The sequence below is a fragment of the Austrofundulus limnaeus genome, unplaced genomic scaffold (genome assembly GCF_001266775.1).
Source record: "Austrofundulus limnaeus strain Quisiro unplaced genomic scaffold, Austrofundulus_limnaeus-1.0 Scaffold96, whole genome shotgun sequence".
Classification (NCBI taxonomy): Eukaryota; Metazoa; Chordata; class Actinopteri; order Cyprinodontiformes; family Rivulidae; genus Austrofundulus; species Austrofundulus limnaeus.
This window is the reverse complement of record NW_013952498.1, coordinates 1,580,418-1,597,865: the sequence shown is the minus strand read 5'-3', so window position 1 is coordinate 1,597,865 and position 17,448 is coordinate 1,580,418. Positions and strand designations below refer to the sequence as shown.

Sequence of the window (17,448 nt, the reverse complement as noted above, 5' to 3'; positions counted from 1 at the left end):
GCTTCATCTTTTTAATAAGGGGTTACACAAATGCATTTCAGACTCGCTCTCCATGAGCTGAAACTACACTCCATCTTGTCCGCCATGTTTGTGCTGACACTCTCAGCGAYGACGACAAACACCGGGAAACATCCGGCGTGTCTACATTTACAATATATTTAAATGTCTTCCTTTTAACACAGTGACGTCTATCCCCAAACGTAGAGAAAGGAAGCAGGATAGGCCGGGCCGATGATGGCTCTAAATTCTGTGTGCAATTACCGTTTTTAGCCCATGTCCCCCCCCCACCCCACCCCACCTAAAAGAAAAAAAATGGGGCAACGTGAAACACAAAYGCTTTGAAAAGTTTGAAAGAAGAACCGCTGCTTAGAAATGAAGGACCACGATATACTGCCTCTATATGCAAATATCACCTTGGTATACATGTAATATTGTATCACATAAATGTGTCGAATAAGTTGAATCAACCTCAAAAAAGCGTGGAACGTAGCTTATCTTAGAGAGGATCTAACACAATTCAAGGGAAACTTAACAAAGACTCCTAAAACTAAACTTTTCCCCCATTAATCACTAAACGTCTACACCTACAGTAAATTATCCTTAATTCCCAACAATTTAGTGAAATTAAGGGAAAATAAAAGCATAATTCTTAACATAATCTTGTATACCGATTGGTAAAACTATTATAATTAAGTAAACATGAGATTAAAAGAAAAATAGGTTCAGTTACATCACTTGTGATTAGTAATATTCGTATTAACTATAGTTTGCATATTTTTCTGAGTTTTTCAGTTTTACACATTTTTTATGGTTATTTTGTTTATTTCTTAAATTGTAAAACATATTAAAGTTACATCCTTGTCTGTCTGTTTACTGTACAAAGTGAAAAGATTGTTTTATTTTTAAATAGATTATTTACAAGATAAAAGATTGAACATACTAATGCTGACACAGATTGAGGCCCACGCCATTTTCTCTCTTTTTCTTTTATATTTCCACATCGAAGCCTCCGTGTTTTGTTTTTCTCTTCCTTTAAATGCCATGATTGAAATGGTTCACCTGAACTTTCAGTGTGTACGTATAAAAATTCCAGAGATCTCAAGTTATTTATTAGGAGCTTGATCTTGATGGGCGTGTATGGGAGGGTGGATGAGTYGGATTTAAGGCTAACTCGATCATTCTCACTCAGATTATCTGTGCAGCTCAGAACAAAAACAGCCAAACTTTCCACTAAAATAGGCATGGGCCGGTAAAAGATTCTGACAGTACAATACAATGATTTCACTAACGTATTAATATTATGTTTTAAGAAAAACGTTACAATGTTCCACATAGTGAAATTGTTACAGCCAAAAATATCCCATATTGCTATTATGATTATGTCAATATATTAATATATATGAGTAAAATTAATTATAAGAAAATGTGAACTTAGCACAAAAAATAAGGAAATTTGTATTTAGTAATCATTTATTTGCTGTATAATGCTTCTTGGTAATTGTATACTGTTGGAACCTGGTAATTTCCCTTTTATAAGGAACATGCATTTGTGGGATGAGCAGTAGAGCTGAGTTTGTGGGTTTCACACATTAAAAGTTTGTAAAATCTTCTCCGTCAAACATCTTATTTTGCTGTTGCCATTGACACTTGTTTTGTGCTTCTGATACCCCAGGTGCTGCCAACCAGGCACAGTTGGGGGCCAAACTCTATCCTCCAAAATGACAACGCTCACCCCCACAGAGCGTGATTTATCATAGACCACCTCCAGAATTTGGGAGTGAAGAGGACGGAATGGCCTGCCAGAAGTCCTGACCTCAACCCCGCTGAACACTTGTGGGATCAGCTTGGGCTGTTGGTGCCAGAGTGACCAATACAACCATGTTGGCTGACTTGTGACAAATGCTGGTTGAAGAATGGGATGCCATCCCACAGCAGTGAGTGTCCAGGCTGGTGACCGGCAAGTGGTGCAAGGCTGTTGTGGCTGTGWATGGTTCTTCCACACGCTGCTGAATATCCTGTTTTGTTGAATGAATAAATTGCTAAATTGCCAATAGTTTCTTCAAACTTCAATCATTCAGTTCACCAAATGACTTAATGGCAGAGGATTTGACTAATTTTTCATGTGTGCAACCCACATACTCAGTTCTACTGCTGATCCCACAAATGCATGTTCCTTACAAATGTGGCATAACTTAAAAGAGAAATATAGACTTTCAAATGGTATAAGATTTATTACCAAGAAGCATTGTTACAACAAAAAAATAATCTACCAAACACACTTTTCCTTACTTTTTGTGCAAAATTTATTCATAGTTCAGATTTTAATGCACAAATTCAAATACAAAGCAGATTTTCTTTTTTTAAGTATGTGAAAACAATGATAGAAAACTAGATGAATAATTATGCAACAAATGTAAATGTATTTTGGTAAAATATTGGCTCTGATGGGTCTTTCTGTTTTTTTGAAATATAAAAAATAACATATTATRACAAGCTTTTGTTAGTGGGTATATTAGACAGTTACCTACCAACCTCTGTAGCCTTCTGTGACCCGTTTATTTTACCAATACTAACTCCGGTAACTTGTAAATGATTAAAAACAGCTTAACAATTGATCAAATTCTTTTAAAGCTGATTTAGACATTCTGTAACCCCGGATTTATACTACCATGCATCTCCGCTGCGGGGCGCAGGTCACAGCTGTGAGTTTCAAGTCCAGTTTACACTACCTCCGCTCCGGTCCGACAGAGGAGATCGCGCAATAAATTCAGTGATAAGTGTGGAAGTCACAGCAAAAAATAATTAATTCTGTGAAGGACGAACTCCAAACACAGCTGAAAACAACGATACAAAGGCTTTTGATATCTATGTTGAAACTGTCTCGCTGTCGGCTTTCTGAAACTTCTGATTTCAAAATAAAATCCACGTGTATCATGTGTGTACACATATGCTGCATGCTACGTTTCCATCTGCTTCCCAAACAGAACGATACACTCTGACAGCATTTGTGTAGAAATATATCACTATATTTATTAATACAGTATAGCCGCAGTTTCGACATTTTTCCAACAAATTATCCAGCCTAAAAGTGTCTTATTTTGAAAATACGGATGTTGTGCTCATTTCTTTTCCTGCTGGTGCGACATAATTTTAAAAATTGACACCGGCGCAGCTCCGGTGTCCGGCAAAAATAGGATCTGTTCTAATTTTTGACGGACCGCCGTCTGCTCACCGCCGCCCTGCGCACCCGTGTGCAGCCAGTGTAAACACTCTCATTGATTATAATGAGTGCGTATTTGCCGCGGAGATCGGACCGCAGCGGAGCGGAGAYGGAACGCAAGTAGTGTAAATTAGGGATAACTGCTCGTCTCAAAGCAGTAAAAATCAAAGTTGCCATCTCAATACAACACTAGTTCTAAGCATTTCAAAAGAATTTATGCAAAAGTTTTTTTTGTTAACCTTCACAACACCACCTATTTCACATTCTATTGTTATTTATACACACTTTTGTGGTTATTGAGAAGTGGAATACTTAGCAGCAGCTAACTTCAGCACTTCTGGTGCAGCTTGCGTCAGAAATATAAAAATAATTAAATAATGATGTAAAAGTTTATCAAAGGTGTTTTCATGAATTGTTACAACATGCAAAGATTATGAGATCAGCAAGCCAAGCTTGGACTAGCTCATCAAGAATCAAACATTTTTTCCAAACTGAGATTATTCGAAGAGTTATCTACAACAGATAAGATATTGTTTTTAATCTCTCTAAATAATCAAATGACTATAAAAGAAATTGGTAATGGAAATAAAAGAATAACAGGATTTTATTGAAATCATTGATTACTTTATCTAGAATAAGAAACAGGCCCATGCCTAGAAGCTCAGACATTTAGTTTCTGTCTATGTGCACAAACATATTAGCCAACTCTCAGTGAGGGTGAATTTGTATCGGGGTTCAGTCAGCGAACATTGTTTTCCACATATTCTCACAGCTCTGTACTGTGGCCAGCACTTCTGCACAATCTCCTTCAGCCCTTGAACTTGTAAAACCAACAAATCAAAGACGAAACCTTCAGATCTCTAATAGAAGCCCCCCCCYGCAGTCGGGTCGTGATGAGTCATCACCAGACGGCTTGAGGAGCAGGTCAGGGGTGATGAGACGATAAGGCATGTCTACTGAGTGCCTGAACCTACATTGAATAAAAAGGTCCTGTGCAATAAATGAGGCCTCTTCTGTTAAACACACTATATACAACAGTCCAAGTAATAATAATAAAAAAAACTTTCATGAGATAACCACTTTCCTGAAGCCTTTGCTTGTGTTTAAGAAGCCTCCATAGCTCGGCTTTTTACAGTCGTGGGATAGCAACGCTTCTCCTACACGTTTTTTTAAACATTTCTCCTACGTAAGTGACAGTGCATAATATTAATCTTACACAGTCAAAACAAAGCTTGCTGTATGAGCCTCCCAGACTGCTTATGGTAGTTCAAATGAATGCCTTTAATAGAAAACTAAAGCGAGGCTGAGTAAGGGAAGTGGTTGATGTGTCACGTTGTGTATCCTGAATACACTTAGTTCATAAAACACTCCCCATTCCTGACTTATGAAATAGTTTTACGAAGATATAAAAGATCCTAAACAGCATCTTGTGTTGAAACCAGCAGCAGTGGCCTGCTGTTGACTTCTAATGCGGTTTTGGCTCAATTGTGATAAGAACACCAAGCAGCGTGAAAGCCCACCGGTCCCTCCACTTGTGAACTGGAGGACACTTCCACTGGAGACCACTAAGGCACATCCTTCCACTCAGCAGCTTCAGCTTCTGTTGTTCACAGTAACACAAGTTCAGACTGACAAAAACTGTGTGTGTGTGTTTCAGTCCGGATGTGTGAGCTTGGTTTATAATGTCTTTAAGGATCTCTCAGCATCAAGTGTGTCTTTGAGATCCAGCGTTTCAAAAAGAAGCAAATACATGAATGAGTATGGAGTAAAATGTTTAACAGAAAAACACAACTTAGAGACCTCAGTCCTTCTGGCTTGTAGGATAACAACAAAAACAACTTTTCTGCCGCCACTGTTAGCAGACAAATACACAACTACAGATACTTAGAAAGTAGTAAAATATTATACCAACAGAATAAAAAAAACTTACTGATGCCTTAAAACAGTAGTACCATAATCAGCAAAAATGTCTGTTATTCATGTTATTGTTGTTCTTGTACCCTGTTTTCTATAAGAATATCTTATTATCATTCATGATTGTATTTTTGATAACAAACAGCTCTTTAGGTGTTGGGAATGAGGAGGAGAAACGGGCGCTGAGAAGAAGAGGACGGGTGAAGAGCGGTGACCTGTGTTGTGACTTGGGCGAATGGGGAAAAACATCTACTTTCTGCAGAAACGCAGGAGCAGATGGAGAGTTCGCTTCTGTCTCCTCGCTTTCACTGTATTTCCTCACATGCACTCAGCGGGAGCCTTCGGACTGCCATCACCTCACACCATACGGTCACGAGCAAACTAAGATGCWGTGACTACTAAAACACTGGTGGAGAAAATGATAGGACTTGGATTGGAGGGTATTTGGAATGTTTATTGACTTTATATGGATGTAAGGTAGAGTAGCTTTGGCCATTTTATCAGAGAAGGTTGGCATCCCCAAACCTCCTCAGGATGTCCTGATTTTTTTTATCATCAATTTCCCTCACTCTAATACTTTTAGAAACAAAACCTTCCAGTCTCCCCCCAACATCTTCCTGTCTCCCTGTGGGCTGTTTTGTGTCTACAGTGTTTAAAGAAATAGCCCTGATCTCCTAATGCTTGATACTGTACCTCTATTGCACTCCTCCTCCTTGCGGTTTGTCTTTCACACGTCAGACTCAATACTGGAGAGTTTTTCGTACACATGGCCATTGCTTCCGTTGAAGGGACGTGGGGGGCCGACCCCTAACATGGAGCCATGATGGTTCATCCCACTGAAACTGAGCTCTTTTGGGAACCGGGGGGACACACTGGACATCCCCCCGGCTGTGGCAGACGCTGGCATATACGATCCAGCACTCATCTGACCCCTGAAGTCACTTCGGCTGTTTGTGGCAATTTGTTGCTGTTGCTTTGTCATGTAATATTGTTTGGCTCCGTGCATCAGACACTGATCATCACCAAAGGTGGGAATAAAGGGGTTTTGGTTTACCCTGTCTGGGTAAAGAGATTTGGATAAAGAGAATGCTGCCCCACCTCCTCCTTCCATCAAAGACCTGTCTCTCATGTCTCTTTCTCCGATGGAGCGGCGATGGAGGCCCTCACCGCTTCTGAACAGGCCGAACGGTGAGCCAGGTCCTTTCTGGCTCTCACCTCCATAAAACAATGGGTCTCTGTCCCTTTCTCTTTCTCTCTCAGAGCCCCCGTGGCGCTCAAATATGTGTGCAAAGGGGCTGTTACCTTCCATGTAGCGTTCTTTCTCCTTCAAGCTAACACTTCTTGGTGGGGGCAGCATTCCTCCCAAATTTGGTCCACTTATCCCTCCACCTCCTCCCAAACCTCCCATCAAACTTCCCATTCCACCTGATTCCTCCTTCTGAAGGTCCACAAATGTGTCGTAAGAATGTTGCCGCCTCAGCTGCTTCCCGAACCCTCCGCTCTTCCTCCTCTGCTGGACCTGAGATTGAGACTGGGGGCCTGGGGCCATGCAGCCTACCACTCCTTCATTCCCACCCCCCATTTGTTCCAAGGAGTGGTTGTTGTCCTCGCTGATATCGTACAAATTTCCTGTCTTTTTACAACCTTCGCAACGCATGCAGGTCGCAGAGCTGGGCCGGCTGTTACCTCCACCCCCTGAGGACCCACAGCTCATACCCCCACCATAGCCACCACYGCCATGAATGGACATCTGCTTGCCCCCACCTGCCACACTAGCCCGACAGTTTCTGCACTCCCACTCTCCCCCTGCCAGCCCAGATCCTCCCCCACTCTTTGAATCCGACTTCTTGGGCTTGCTCTTAAGAAAGTCATCCACAGGTACCAAGGAAGTGCAGGTTGATACACCCCCATCTCTACTTCCTGGGCCTTCTGTCAAGTCCACATGTTCCCACTGAGGGACGCCCTCTTTGGGCCGAAACTGGTCCAAGTAAAAGTCCCTCACACTCTCCTTTTCTCGGAAAAGATATGAGCTCCCGTTATTGTTCCCCCCTCCACCACCTCTCTTGCGTTCAGAGGGTAGGAGAGGTGGAGAGGCAGAGCGTTGACTGTGGTAGTGGTGGTGGCTGATGTGATAAGGTTTTCTCCTGTATCCCAGCTCAATCTCGTCAAGCTCCCGTCTGGACTTTGCAGAGGCCGGCCTCTTTTTCAAACTGTCTCGGTACTGTTTGCGCTTCTTGGCGTTACCCTCCAGATTCCCGTAGGTTACTGTGTGTGTAGAAATATCTGAGACATCTGATCGTATATTCCCATCTTCCTCTCCTCTCCCCGCACAGTAACCTTGTCCGGGGATGTAGGTGGAACTTGAAGCACCTCCCTTGAAGGAGAATTTCCCATACAAGTCCGGCAGACCTCCCTTGAAGCTCTGGCCTGAGGGAGGAGTCTGTCCGGACAAGAGGTCAAACTTGCTCATGTTCCTGTGGGTCAGTGCTGAGCAGGGCTGGGTGGTAAAGATAGGCGCAACCCCTCCACCAAGGCTGTCACAATCGAACATGCCCCCCTCCAGAGAACTACCACTGCCCAAACTGTGGGGCCTGTTGGGAGGAGGCCCAGTGAGGCCTAGAGTTGAGCCGTGGTGGTGTAGGTAGTGGTCCTGGTACAGGTTACTGTCCTTTAGATGTAGGTTGCCAAACGTCCTTTCCACCTCATTGATGTAGTCACTGAACATGTTGTCCTCTGGCATGTATGGAGGTTTGCAGTCAGAGTGGCCTGCCAAGCTGCGGCGGTGCTCAGAGATGTCATATACAGAAGATTCGCGGCGAATGAAGTCCAGAGCGCTGTGGGGTGAGCCGTTCACACCCGACAGGGAAGCCATGTTCTTGGCGGTGCGTAAGAGGCGCATGATGTTGGAATGGGTGTTATTCATGGTGGCTGATGGGGAGTTCAACGCAGAACTGCTCTTTTCTTCAATCTGCACTCCATGAATACAGCTGTATATACCCTGTGAGGAAGAAACACAGGCAAGGAGCAGGATTAGAGAAGGAATGTTTTGGTTTTTGTTTCACCAATATTGCATGTTCTATGGAGACAAATTAGTCTATAGAAGATTTGAGCGCACAGCAATATTCAAACGTGTACTGGAGACTGTACAACTAGATTTGAGCAAGAGAGCACCAAGATTTGCAAGCTCACGAGTATATGGATCTGTGAATGTCACTTTTCAGTCTTTCTTACCGCTGCAGATTCACATGTAGTGCTGCATTCAAAGCTGTTGAAAAGCTGAGACAACTGAGCTTTACCACATTTACTGGCTTATTGGAAGCAACTTGTTTCTGACTTATTAGCTTATAACCCTTGTAAAGGTGTGTTTTAATACAGGAAATTTAATTTTGTGACTGATTACCTGAATTTTAGATACAGTCTTATATCTTATACTAWGTGATCGGTTTACTTTAAACAGGAAGAGAATCACCATGTTTCAACTTAATGTGTGTTCCTCTGCAGTGTAAACAAAGACTTGTTTAAGATTTCCTAGTGGTGTGCCGTCAGGGCCAGTAAAGCCTTCTCTGCTGGCCTAAACACAACCAGAATCACTACATTTTAGAATATTTTATATTTATTATAATAGTTATTAAAATTATTATAAGGATATTATTATTATTATTTTTGAATCATCTGTTCTCTTCGTTTCATAGTTTTTCTCTTGGCTGTGCAGCGTCCAGCAGCTTATATTTATTTAGAGCTTTTATCCAATCATATTTCGATCATCATCTGTTGGGTCCAGACATCTGCCTCAGGCCTTCAGAACAAACAGCGAAGGCACCGGGACGGTGAAACACATGGCAGCGATACTGTTGTTTTGACCGATCAGGTGCCGAGGTGAAGACCCCAGAGCCTGCGAGCTGGCCTCGGATAGCGTCATCATTTTCTCATCGTTTGATTGGCTGATCAGAGAGCAGGWGTCAGAACCGGGAAACTAGATTTCCGTAGTGTCTTACAAGCTAAATGCTGAGCGGACATTCTCAGCGTTACAGGAAATTAAAGCTTGTAACAAAAATACAGAACAGAACAGACAGGACTTTCAGTGTTAGCTTCATGGTGGTGACAGAAAAGGACTTAGTGTTGAAACAGAAACAGGAGGACCTGACAGAGGAGCCAGATTTTTAATGTTCTCAAATGTTGCACGCTGTCACATTTTTTGAGACTAATTTATCTCCATATATTTCATTCTAATTGGTGCTTACTAATTAAGACTTTTTTCTTTGTATATTTGCACTGTTACATTCCTTTATTTTTACAAAATAACCTAACCTTTTTGTTATGCACTTTTCAATTATTTGAAAACTAAGGCGAAGCAAAAGAAATTTGAAATAGGACAACATAGTTAACTCTGGATCAATAATTAATTTAAAACAGACATTCGAAAGTAGAACAGCTTTGATTGTTTATAATGTTAGTCACCAGAGATGTATTGTAAATGGAAAACAAATCTACGTGCTATAGACTTCAACAAAAAAAATGATACTGTATATTCACTGGTGGGAAACAGAGTGCAAGCGAGTGAATGGTATGAATATTAGAGAGAATCGTGCGGATTTATATAGCCACAGTGACTGTAAAACCCCTTCAAATACACTCATCAATACCTTCAATCAATGTGATTAGAATTCAGCTGAACAGTTTCCTCCTGGCAGTTATTAAAACCCTCAGTTTCACRAGCCCTCTGAGCCACTGGCCACAACGCAGATCTCACCATAAAGAAGCGGTCGCGCCGAGGAAACGCCGGCCGAGTCGTTCAGCGACAGAATGATAAACTGCTTCATTTACATTCAGTGATGTACGATACAATATTCAGATAAAAATGGATGTTCAGCGGAGAGTGAACCGGGCATGACAGATGAGGCCCCTGAAGGATCAGATCCCTTTTTACTCAGTTTTTCAAGTCGTGTGGAGAAGGCTGTGGAAACTAAATATTGTTAGTGTAAAAACAAGAGGTCAAAGGTCATGTCTGCTGTCAGGTTTTGTCTTTACTACCTTCTGTTTCTATCTATTGACAGGACTATTACACCTTTTCCCTGGACACACATTCTCTTTAATTACCCTGCTTTGCAGTAGCACAAAGGTTTTATTCATTTATATTTTTTAGATAAAATTTTTGCTTCTTTCAGCACCACAGTGTGTTAGTGGACAATTATGAGAAGTCACAGCSCAAGTGTTAAAACATAGGAGTCAAATATTTAAAAAAGGTATTCACAAAGAATTTGTGTGGTGTAGGACAAACCTATAACCTTAACTTGATATTTTCATATTTTTCTCACTCCAAACCATCCATCATTGTTTATCTGGCCTGTCTCTGCCTCCCCTGAGTCATCTGTCTTTTACAGAATAGGTCATCATTTCATTTATTTAACGCTTCTTCTTCACCTCATTTGCTACTGAGCCTGTCCCATCTTCCCTTCTAGGACATTTGGAATAATTTCTTTAATTTTCAGAAACATTTACTTTTAATTTAGTATTAGAGGCTGACATTAAGGTTTTCAGTGACTGACTGCAATCTTCAGAAATCAGCGCAGTTGATGAACAATCATGAAACTGATTTAAAAAACAATAACAAAGAAAAACTATCAGTAGATGAAGTCTGGGCCAACACTTACAGCCTGTAACGATGGTAATGAGGACCTTTAAAGCATATTTAGGTTTATAAACATCCCTGCCTGTTCTTTAGAAGATTTAAAAGCTTATAAACTATACTGTCAGTATAAATTTGTCCATATTTCTTTCTAAAAGGAATGTTATCTAACAAATTACTAACACAAAACTAAAATTAAGAGATAAAGAAATAGTTCAGATCTATTGAATTTGAACAGTTAATATCTCACCTGCTGTAGATAGCTCTACACACAACCTCAGTTTGGAGAAACAGAGTTTAATCCTGACTCGACARACWAGTAAAAAGCTGTGGCCAAGATSAAAGCAKATTTCTGACATATAAGACAACTCCAAGTTCYAATAATGGTCAGTCCTGCTTTTCCTTTCAGGATTKCTCATGCCCACATCCAGCAGACACTCTGCGAGAGGCGGGGCACACTCTGAACAGGTCACAAGTCCATCACATGGACGAATAGAAACAACCATTCACCCTCTCACTCACACCGTGGGACAATTTAGAATTACCATTGAACTTAACATGTATGTGTTTAGACTGGGAGAGGAACCTTGAACATCCGCAGGAAAAAACAACAACAGTTCATGCAAATGCTATTTTAAAATCCTTTACATTGCTGTTAATATTATATTATGGCAGTAATATTATGACACAGCCAGGCTGCACTGAATGTGCTTTAGCTAGCTGTTAGCTYATCAGTCCTGTCAACATTAAACTTGTATTTCTTCAAACTAAGGTGTTACAAGAGTTATCTACAACAGGTAAGATATTGCCTGTTAATGACCTTTCCACAAAACCTCAGCATCGTTTCTTTTATAAATAATCATCTCAACTCTTTATTATTTATTATTTATGAGTTTTTCTGGAACATACTTAAGTTTTATTTCAAAAGATAGAAAACTCAGGTCAACTTTCTGTTGATGAGTTTTTTTAAAAACATCTCTATTATGAAAAATACCCAGGATGCAAAGAAGACCATAGTTTTGAGAGCAAAACCACTGCAACATTTTTTGTCAATTATTTAAAAAGATTTGCCCAAATAATAACGGCCCAATCAACTGATCTACCTCTACTTATGAGACTTTCCTTTTAGTAATTTTGCCATGTGTCAAAAATCAACGTTTAAATACAGGATGCAGATTAATATTTTTTTAAAGGAATGTCTTTTTAGGTTTTAAGGTGATAACAGTGAAGAAGTGACAAGATATCAAAAATAAATGTCAGCACCAACTCAAGCCGCTGATAATTCAATAATGTCCAAATCTGTTGCATGTTTATGGTGCTAAATGAAACAAATTTACAGATGATTAAACCTTCCAGTACAATTACAGTTCTAAAGTCATTAGAGGCAGTTTAAATCAATCTAATGAATATGTTTCAGATGGGACCTGGAGGAGCAGGTAGCCAGGGGAGAGATGCTCACAGAAAAAAGCCCAGAGAGAGAGGGAACGCTAAACAGCCGTGGAGCCACAACTGAGGCCACATGAGTTCCACCAACCGTGACAGATGCTATTTTTTATGCTGCTGGGCTTAAATGTTAATTGCAGCAATAACAATAAGCTTTACTGGATCATGCTATAAAATGTTTAAAAAACTAAACTGCTCTGAGTAGCTGAGCAGGAAACAGAACTGAGATGATATGACGGTTTTGGGCGACAATGTGTGGAAACATCTCTGCTGCTGTGCACAATGCAAATGACCTCTTTCCACGAGTGTTTCCCCAAGAATATTTTATCATACCGAATCATCTGGCTATTTGTGGACACGTGGCGCTCATTCATTCTGTCATACTGCAGCAAAGAGACGTAATTTCAGCAAATGAGAGCAATCGCTGAATGCCGCACAAAGCTTAATTAGCCCGTGTTCCCGAGCCCTTACAAATTACAATGATATAATGCAATAATGGAAAACAAGGCCGAGCAGCTTGTCTTTGGAGACGAGAAGTCAGCTGACATTTTAGCAACGAGTCTGAACAGACAYGGTCGCACACGGGCAGAAACAAACAACATCAAATTAACGTTGTTCAAATTAATCACGGTTTAGTCCTCGAACATAACAATAAAGCAGAGAGGAGAGAGGTTTTTTTAATTTTTTTTTAATTTTAGGGCTTTTTTCTGTCCCAGCAATGAACGACACCTGAAAYAGAAGCAGGGAGCAGCAACGTGTGGCTCCTCTGCTGTAAATGAGCCACGTGGTTTCAGCCTGCGGCCGTTCACCTTCAGAGGCACGCAGTGAATTACACCACAGCCGTGTCAAAACAATTGGAATGCAAATCAAACATCTTGAGGTGACTTTGGTCTCTCGGGACCTCAGTAATCCACCCTCACCATTTCTGTGGCTGTGTTTTTTTTTTGTTATTGTTGAGTGAAATATTGATTTTAGCTCAGTATTTTGTAAATGTTTACCTCACGGCAAAGAGAAAGGTCTGAGAGTCAAAACACACACACAAAAAGAGAACGCATTTATGTCAGTAATGTTTGGTAGATGGAGGCGGGGTTACGGAGGATACGTTTTAGCATCTATGTTATAAAAGCCTGAAAGGTTACAGGAGAGGTCATACAGGGACAATAATGGTAATGTTAGCATAAACAAGGAAGTATTAAGGTGATCTTGCAGAGTCTTTTGTATAGACAATTAATTTATGTCTCTTCAGACACACTTGACCTGCATGTTTCCTACAGCCTAGATCACAGTTATAGACATATGTCCAAATACTCTAATTAGATGATGACATCATCTATCAACTTTTAGGACAGCCATTGGCAGCTTTTATTACTGGGGAGTTGGCATCAGTGGCTCCAGGCCCCTCAGTTGAGCAACAAACAGGTACACAACTATTTACAGCAGGGGTGCCCAAACATTTTCCCTGAGAGGGCCAAAATTAAAATCAATCTGAGGGCCGTGGGCCAAACGCAATAATATAAGAAATGCAAATACTTAAGTAAATTTGTTTTATTTTTTATGATTAAGTTAGCAGCCAGTGTGGTTGCCCACATTCTTTAGTTTTTTTTTCAGCCCATGGACATGGAGAAAATTCAATGTATGCTMAGGCAGCAAAGGCTCATGGGAATTTTCATAATTTAAAATTTGAGTATATGTGGTCTTATAAGGTGTGCAAATCTATATATGGGCTTAAATCTAATCTAAATTTCTCTTGTAGTTACTTGTATTTTATATTTAATATTAATATAATTACAAGCTAGTAACCAGGACAACTGCTGGTGGGCCAAATCAAATGGCTCAGCGGGCCAATTTTGGCCCGCGGGCCCCACTTTGGGCACCTCTGATTTATAGAATATGGTGATCCTAAAAAAGGCAGTACTACTCCATACTACTCCATCAGTTTGGTTAACTATCTCCCAAGTTTTACAATTAAAACGATCAACCTCATGATCAGACTCATGAAACCCAAGTTTTTGTGTTATTTTGTGTTTTATGCACTCACGGTCAATCATTAATATGGTTTTCTTTGTAAAAGATAACTTTACAACATCAGGGTCTTCCCATCCCTCTCCCCAGCACGTCTCACCCTGCTGACTGTGAAGACGAAACCGGGCCGCCCGGAGCACACGCCCATGAAGCAGAAGCGCAGCTGCCAGTAGAACCAGTGCTCGCAGATGAACGTGATGAGAGAAAGAGCCATGGCGGCGCCGAGCATGTAGAAGACGCCGGCCATGTTGTCCACGTCCAACTGGCTGGACATCACCTCGTTCTTCTCGTGGTGGCAGATCCCCGTCAGCCACAGAGACTCCAGCTCCTCCATCTCACCTGGAAGGAGGATGGGGGCAGGATTAAAGGGAGGACAATAGGGGGGTGGGCAGATGGTAAGGAAGAGGGGAAGGATTCAGGCAGGGGCAGAGAGAAGAGGATAGTTGAAATCTTTTTTTTAAGAAATTCATTTTGAAAATGGGTGTGAAACAGCAGGAGTGGATGTAAAATATAGAGTAGAGAGGAAGGACATGATGTAAGAACAGAATGAGTTTTGGAGGGGATGAGGGATGGAGAGAATGATGCAACAGAAGAAAAATAGGAGGGTGCATGGTGGAGAAAAARGTGGTTAGATTGGTTGAAATGAAAYACGACAGAATTTCACACTTTTCACATCTGCTTGAGACAGAATGACATACATGTCATAGGTCAGATGTAAATAACATCAAACTCTTTTGCACATCTTCAGATAATGGCCTGCACGTGTTTGTTATCTAATACTGGTCGGTCAGTTTCGGGTTTAATTGTGCGTGTCACCCTCTGTTTCATCAGGAGCTGTTCTCTATCAAAGCTGACAAGAGGCACAACAGGCATCAGTTAATTAAGTCACAGTCGCTGCACTTCAGCTCTGGACGGCCTCGGAGCTGCAACAAGAAAGTCAGCAGCAAAACAAGCTCGAGGGAGGCTCCGCACRGAAATACAGACACAACCTGCTGCAGATCTGCTGAGAAAAAGYCTGACACTGCTGGTTCATGGTTGTGTCAAAATTCTTTTCCTTTTAAATGAAAAGGTATATGTTTAGAAAAATAGTTATTCCATCCTTTCTTGAATGTTAGACATTTGAATACAACTGGTTGGAGGAGGCAACACTTCAAACTCAACAGTCCAGTTTCTACTAGGGGCGTCTTGATACCAGTRTTTCTTAAACTAAGTATGAGTACTTCAGTTTAGGTAATCGCCGCTACTGAGTACTTACTGAGTTAGAACCTAAGCATTACACAATGTCTTTAAAAACACATTTATTTTATTTAGAACAATGTGTCTCTCCTTTTTTATAGACCTAGAGCCCCTCTGACTGGATCTGGTCTCACAGATCAAAAACACGTACAATAGGTTGCCTTCAGGCTTCCCTTGCAAAACAGATCTGTGATCTCAATGGGATTTGCATGGTTAAATAAAGGTTAATAAAAAAAGTAAGATTTTCTTTCAACTTGCACACTTTTTCTAATCAGAAGACAAACTTTTCACTTGAAATGTAAACTGTAACATATTCAATGGAGTATCGAAACCAGTATCAATACTAGTTTCGGTATTGGTTCCAGGTATCAGGTCACTTTGTATGAATAATTGTAAAAAGGTTCTTATCGGGACACCATTAGTTTCACTTTTGTGTATAACAAACATTAGGTGAGGGAGAAATTAACCACATGATGACACAAAACAAAAACTTCCACCTGAATTGCTCGAATTCAAAGGAGTTCACAGAATGTAGATTTTTTAACTTTAACCAGTAAGAAAAMTACACGTTGAACTAAGAATACTCATGATGCCCTTCGTACTGGACGTCGACCAAGATGTGAGTCATAAAGTCAGCTAGAACATGGAGAGTCCTTCCAGGTTCTTGGCAAAGGTTCAGGGGAGTATTAAGAATGCACAAAACGTAAGTAGCGACGTCGAGGTGATTTATCATTTTATATGTAGCTTATTGGGGTCTTGGAGTGTACCCATGACGTGGGGCCTGCAGGCACTGAAGCAGTTTAGTCAAAGAGAGTTTAAAGAAGACCTCATACCCAGGCGTTAGCCCCATCAGGCCCACTCTACTCTGGCAACACGCCACAGACATTACTGTAACTCTCTTGGCAGTGCAGCTGCTACATTCTTCACGCTGCCGCTCTTGCAACTGAGCCACSTGAGTGTGGAAATCAGTAGGAAAAATTAAATAGCATTTTTAGGACATTTGTAAGTAATTTTTTTTGCTCAGGCCTGCGCCAAACTACCCAGACTCCCTTGCAGCCTTCGTATCGAGCCACTGGGCATTCCGCGTGAGCCAAATCACTTTCTAGGCCACAAGGAATGAAGTGGATGGTGAGGCATTGCAAAGTGACATTGAAATCTTATGAGGGCCACTTCCTGTATTAACGCTGTTGCAGTGACACAGTGTGTGTGTGTGTGTTTAGGTGTGGGAGGGGGGCTTACGACAAGCTGACCCACATTCATCTGCAAATAAACACATGACTGAATCTCAAAGTTTGAGGGAATGTTTACTTTAACATAAAAACTAATCAAACAATCGATATATAAAAAGAAACACACAACTAAATGATATGTAGGCTGATAAAAATAAACCTGTGGCATGAAAAATCAGAATAAACTCCTGCTTTATCGCCCCAACACACACACACACACACACACACACACACACACACACTCTCGCTTACACACATGTGCATTCTCATTTTCAGAGCCCTGACCCACATTCACATGTGCACGCACGCATGCACGCACACTCACACAAACACACACACACACCCTCACAACACAAAGTGTCAGAATACACCAGGAGCTATACTGGCATCCCTAACTGGGACACAATATAGTGGGCCTCCGGAGGGCCCTTGTTTCTCACAGTATGTTGGACCATGCCAATATGTAAGTACACACACACACACACACACACACACACACACACTCTCGCTTACACACATGTGCATTCTCATTTTCAGAGCCCTGACCCACATTCACATGTGCACGCACGCACACTCACACAAACACACACACACACACCCTCACAACACAAAGTGTCAGAATACACCAGGAGCTATACTGGCATCCCTAACTGGGACACAATATAGTGGGCCTCCGGAGGGCCCTTGTTTCTCACAGTATGTTGGACCATGCCAATATGTAAGTACACACACACACACACACACACACACACACACAC

The 17,448-nt window shown here is 41.2% G+C and overlaps 1 protein-coding gene across 1 annotated transcript in view; it reads right to left on the bottom strand.

Moving 5' to 3' along the window:
• Positions 1 to 3,212: 3,212 nt before the first annotated feature.
• LOC106520716 (glutamate receptor ionotropic, NMDA 2B) overlaps positions 3,213 to 17,448 on the bottom strand; it is a gene marked incomplete at its 5' end in the record, with an annotated part of 38,626 nt that continues 24,390 nt past the window's right edge. The window contains 2 exon segments of the mRNA XM_014012941.1: positions 3,213 to 8,132; positions 14,326 to 14,564. Coding sequence (XP_013868395.1) covers positions 5,862 to 8,132; positions 14,326 to 14,564 — 2,510 coding nt within the window.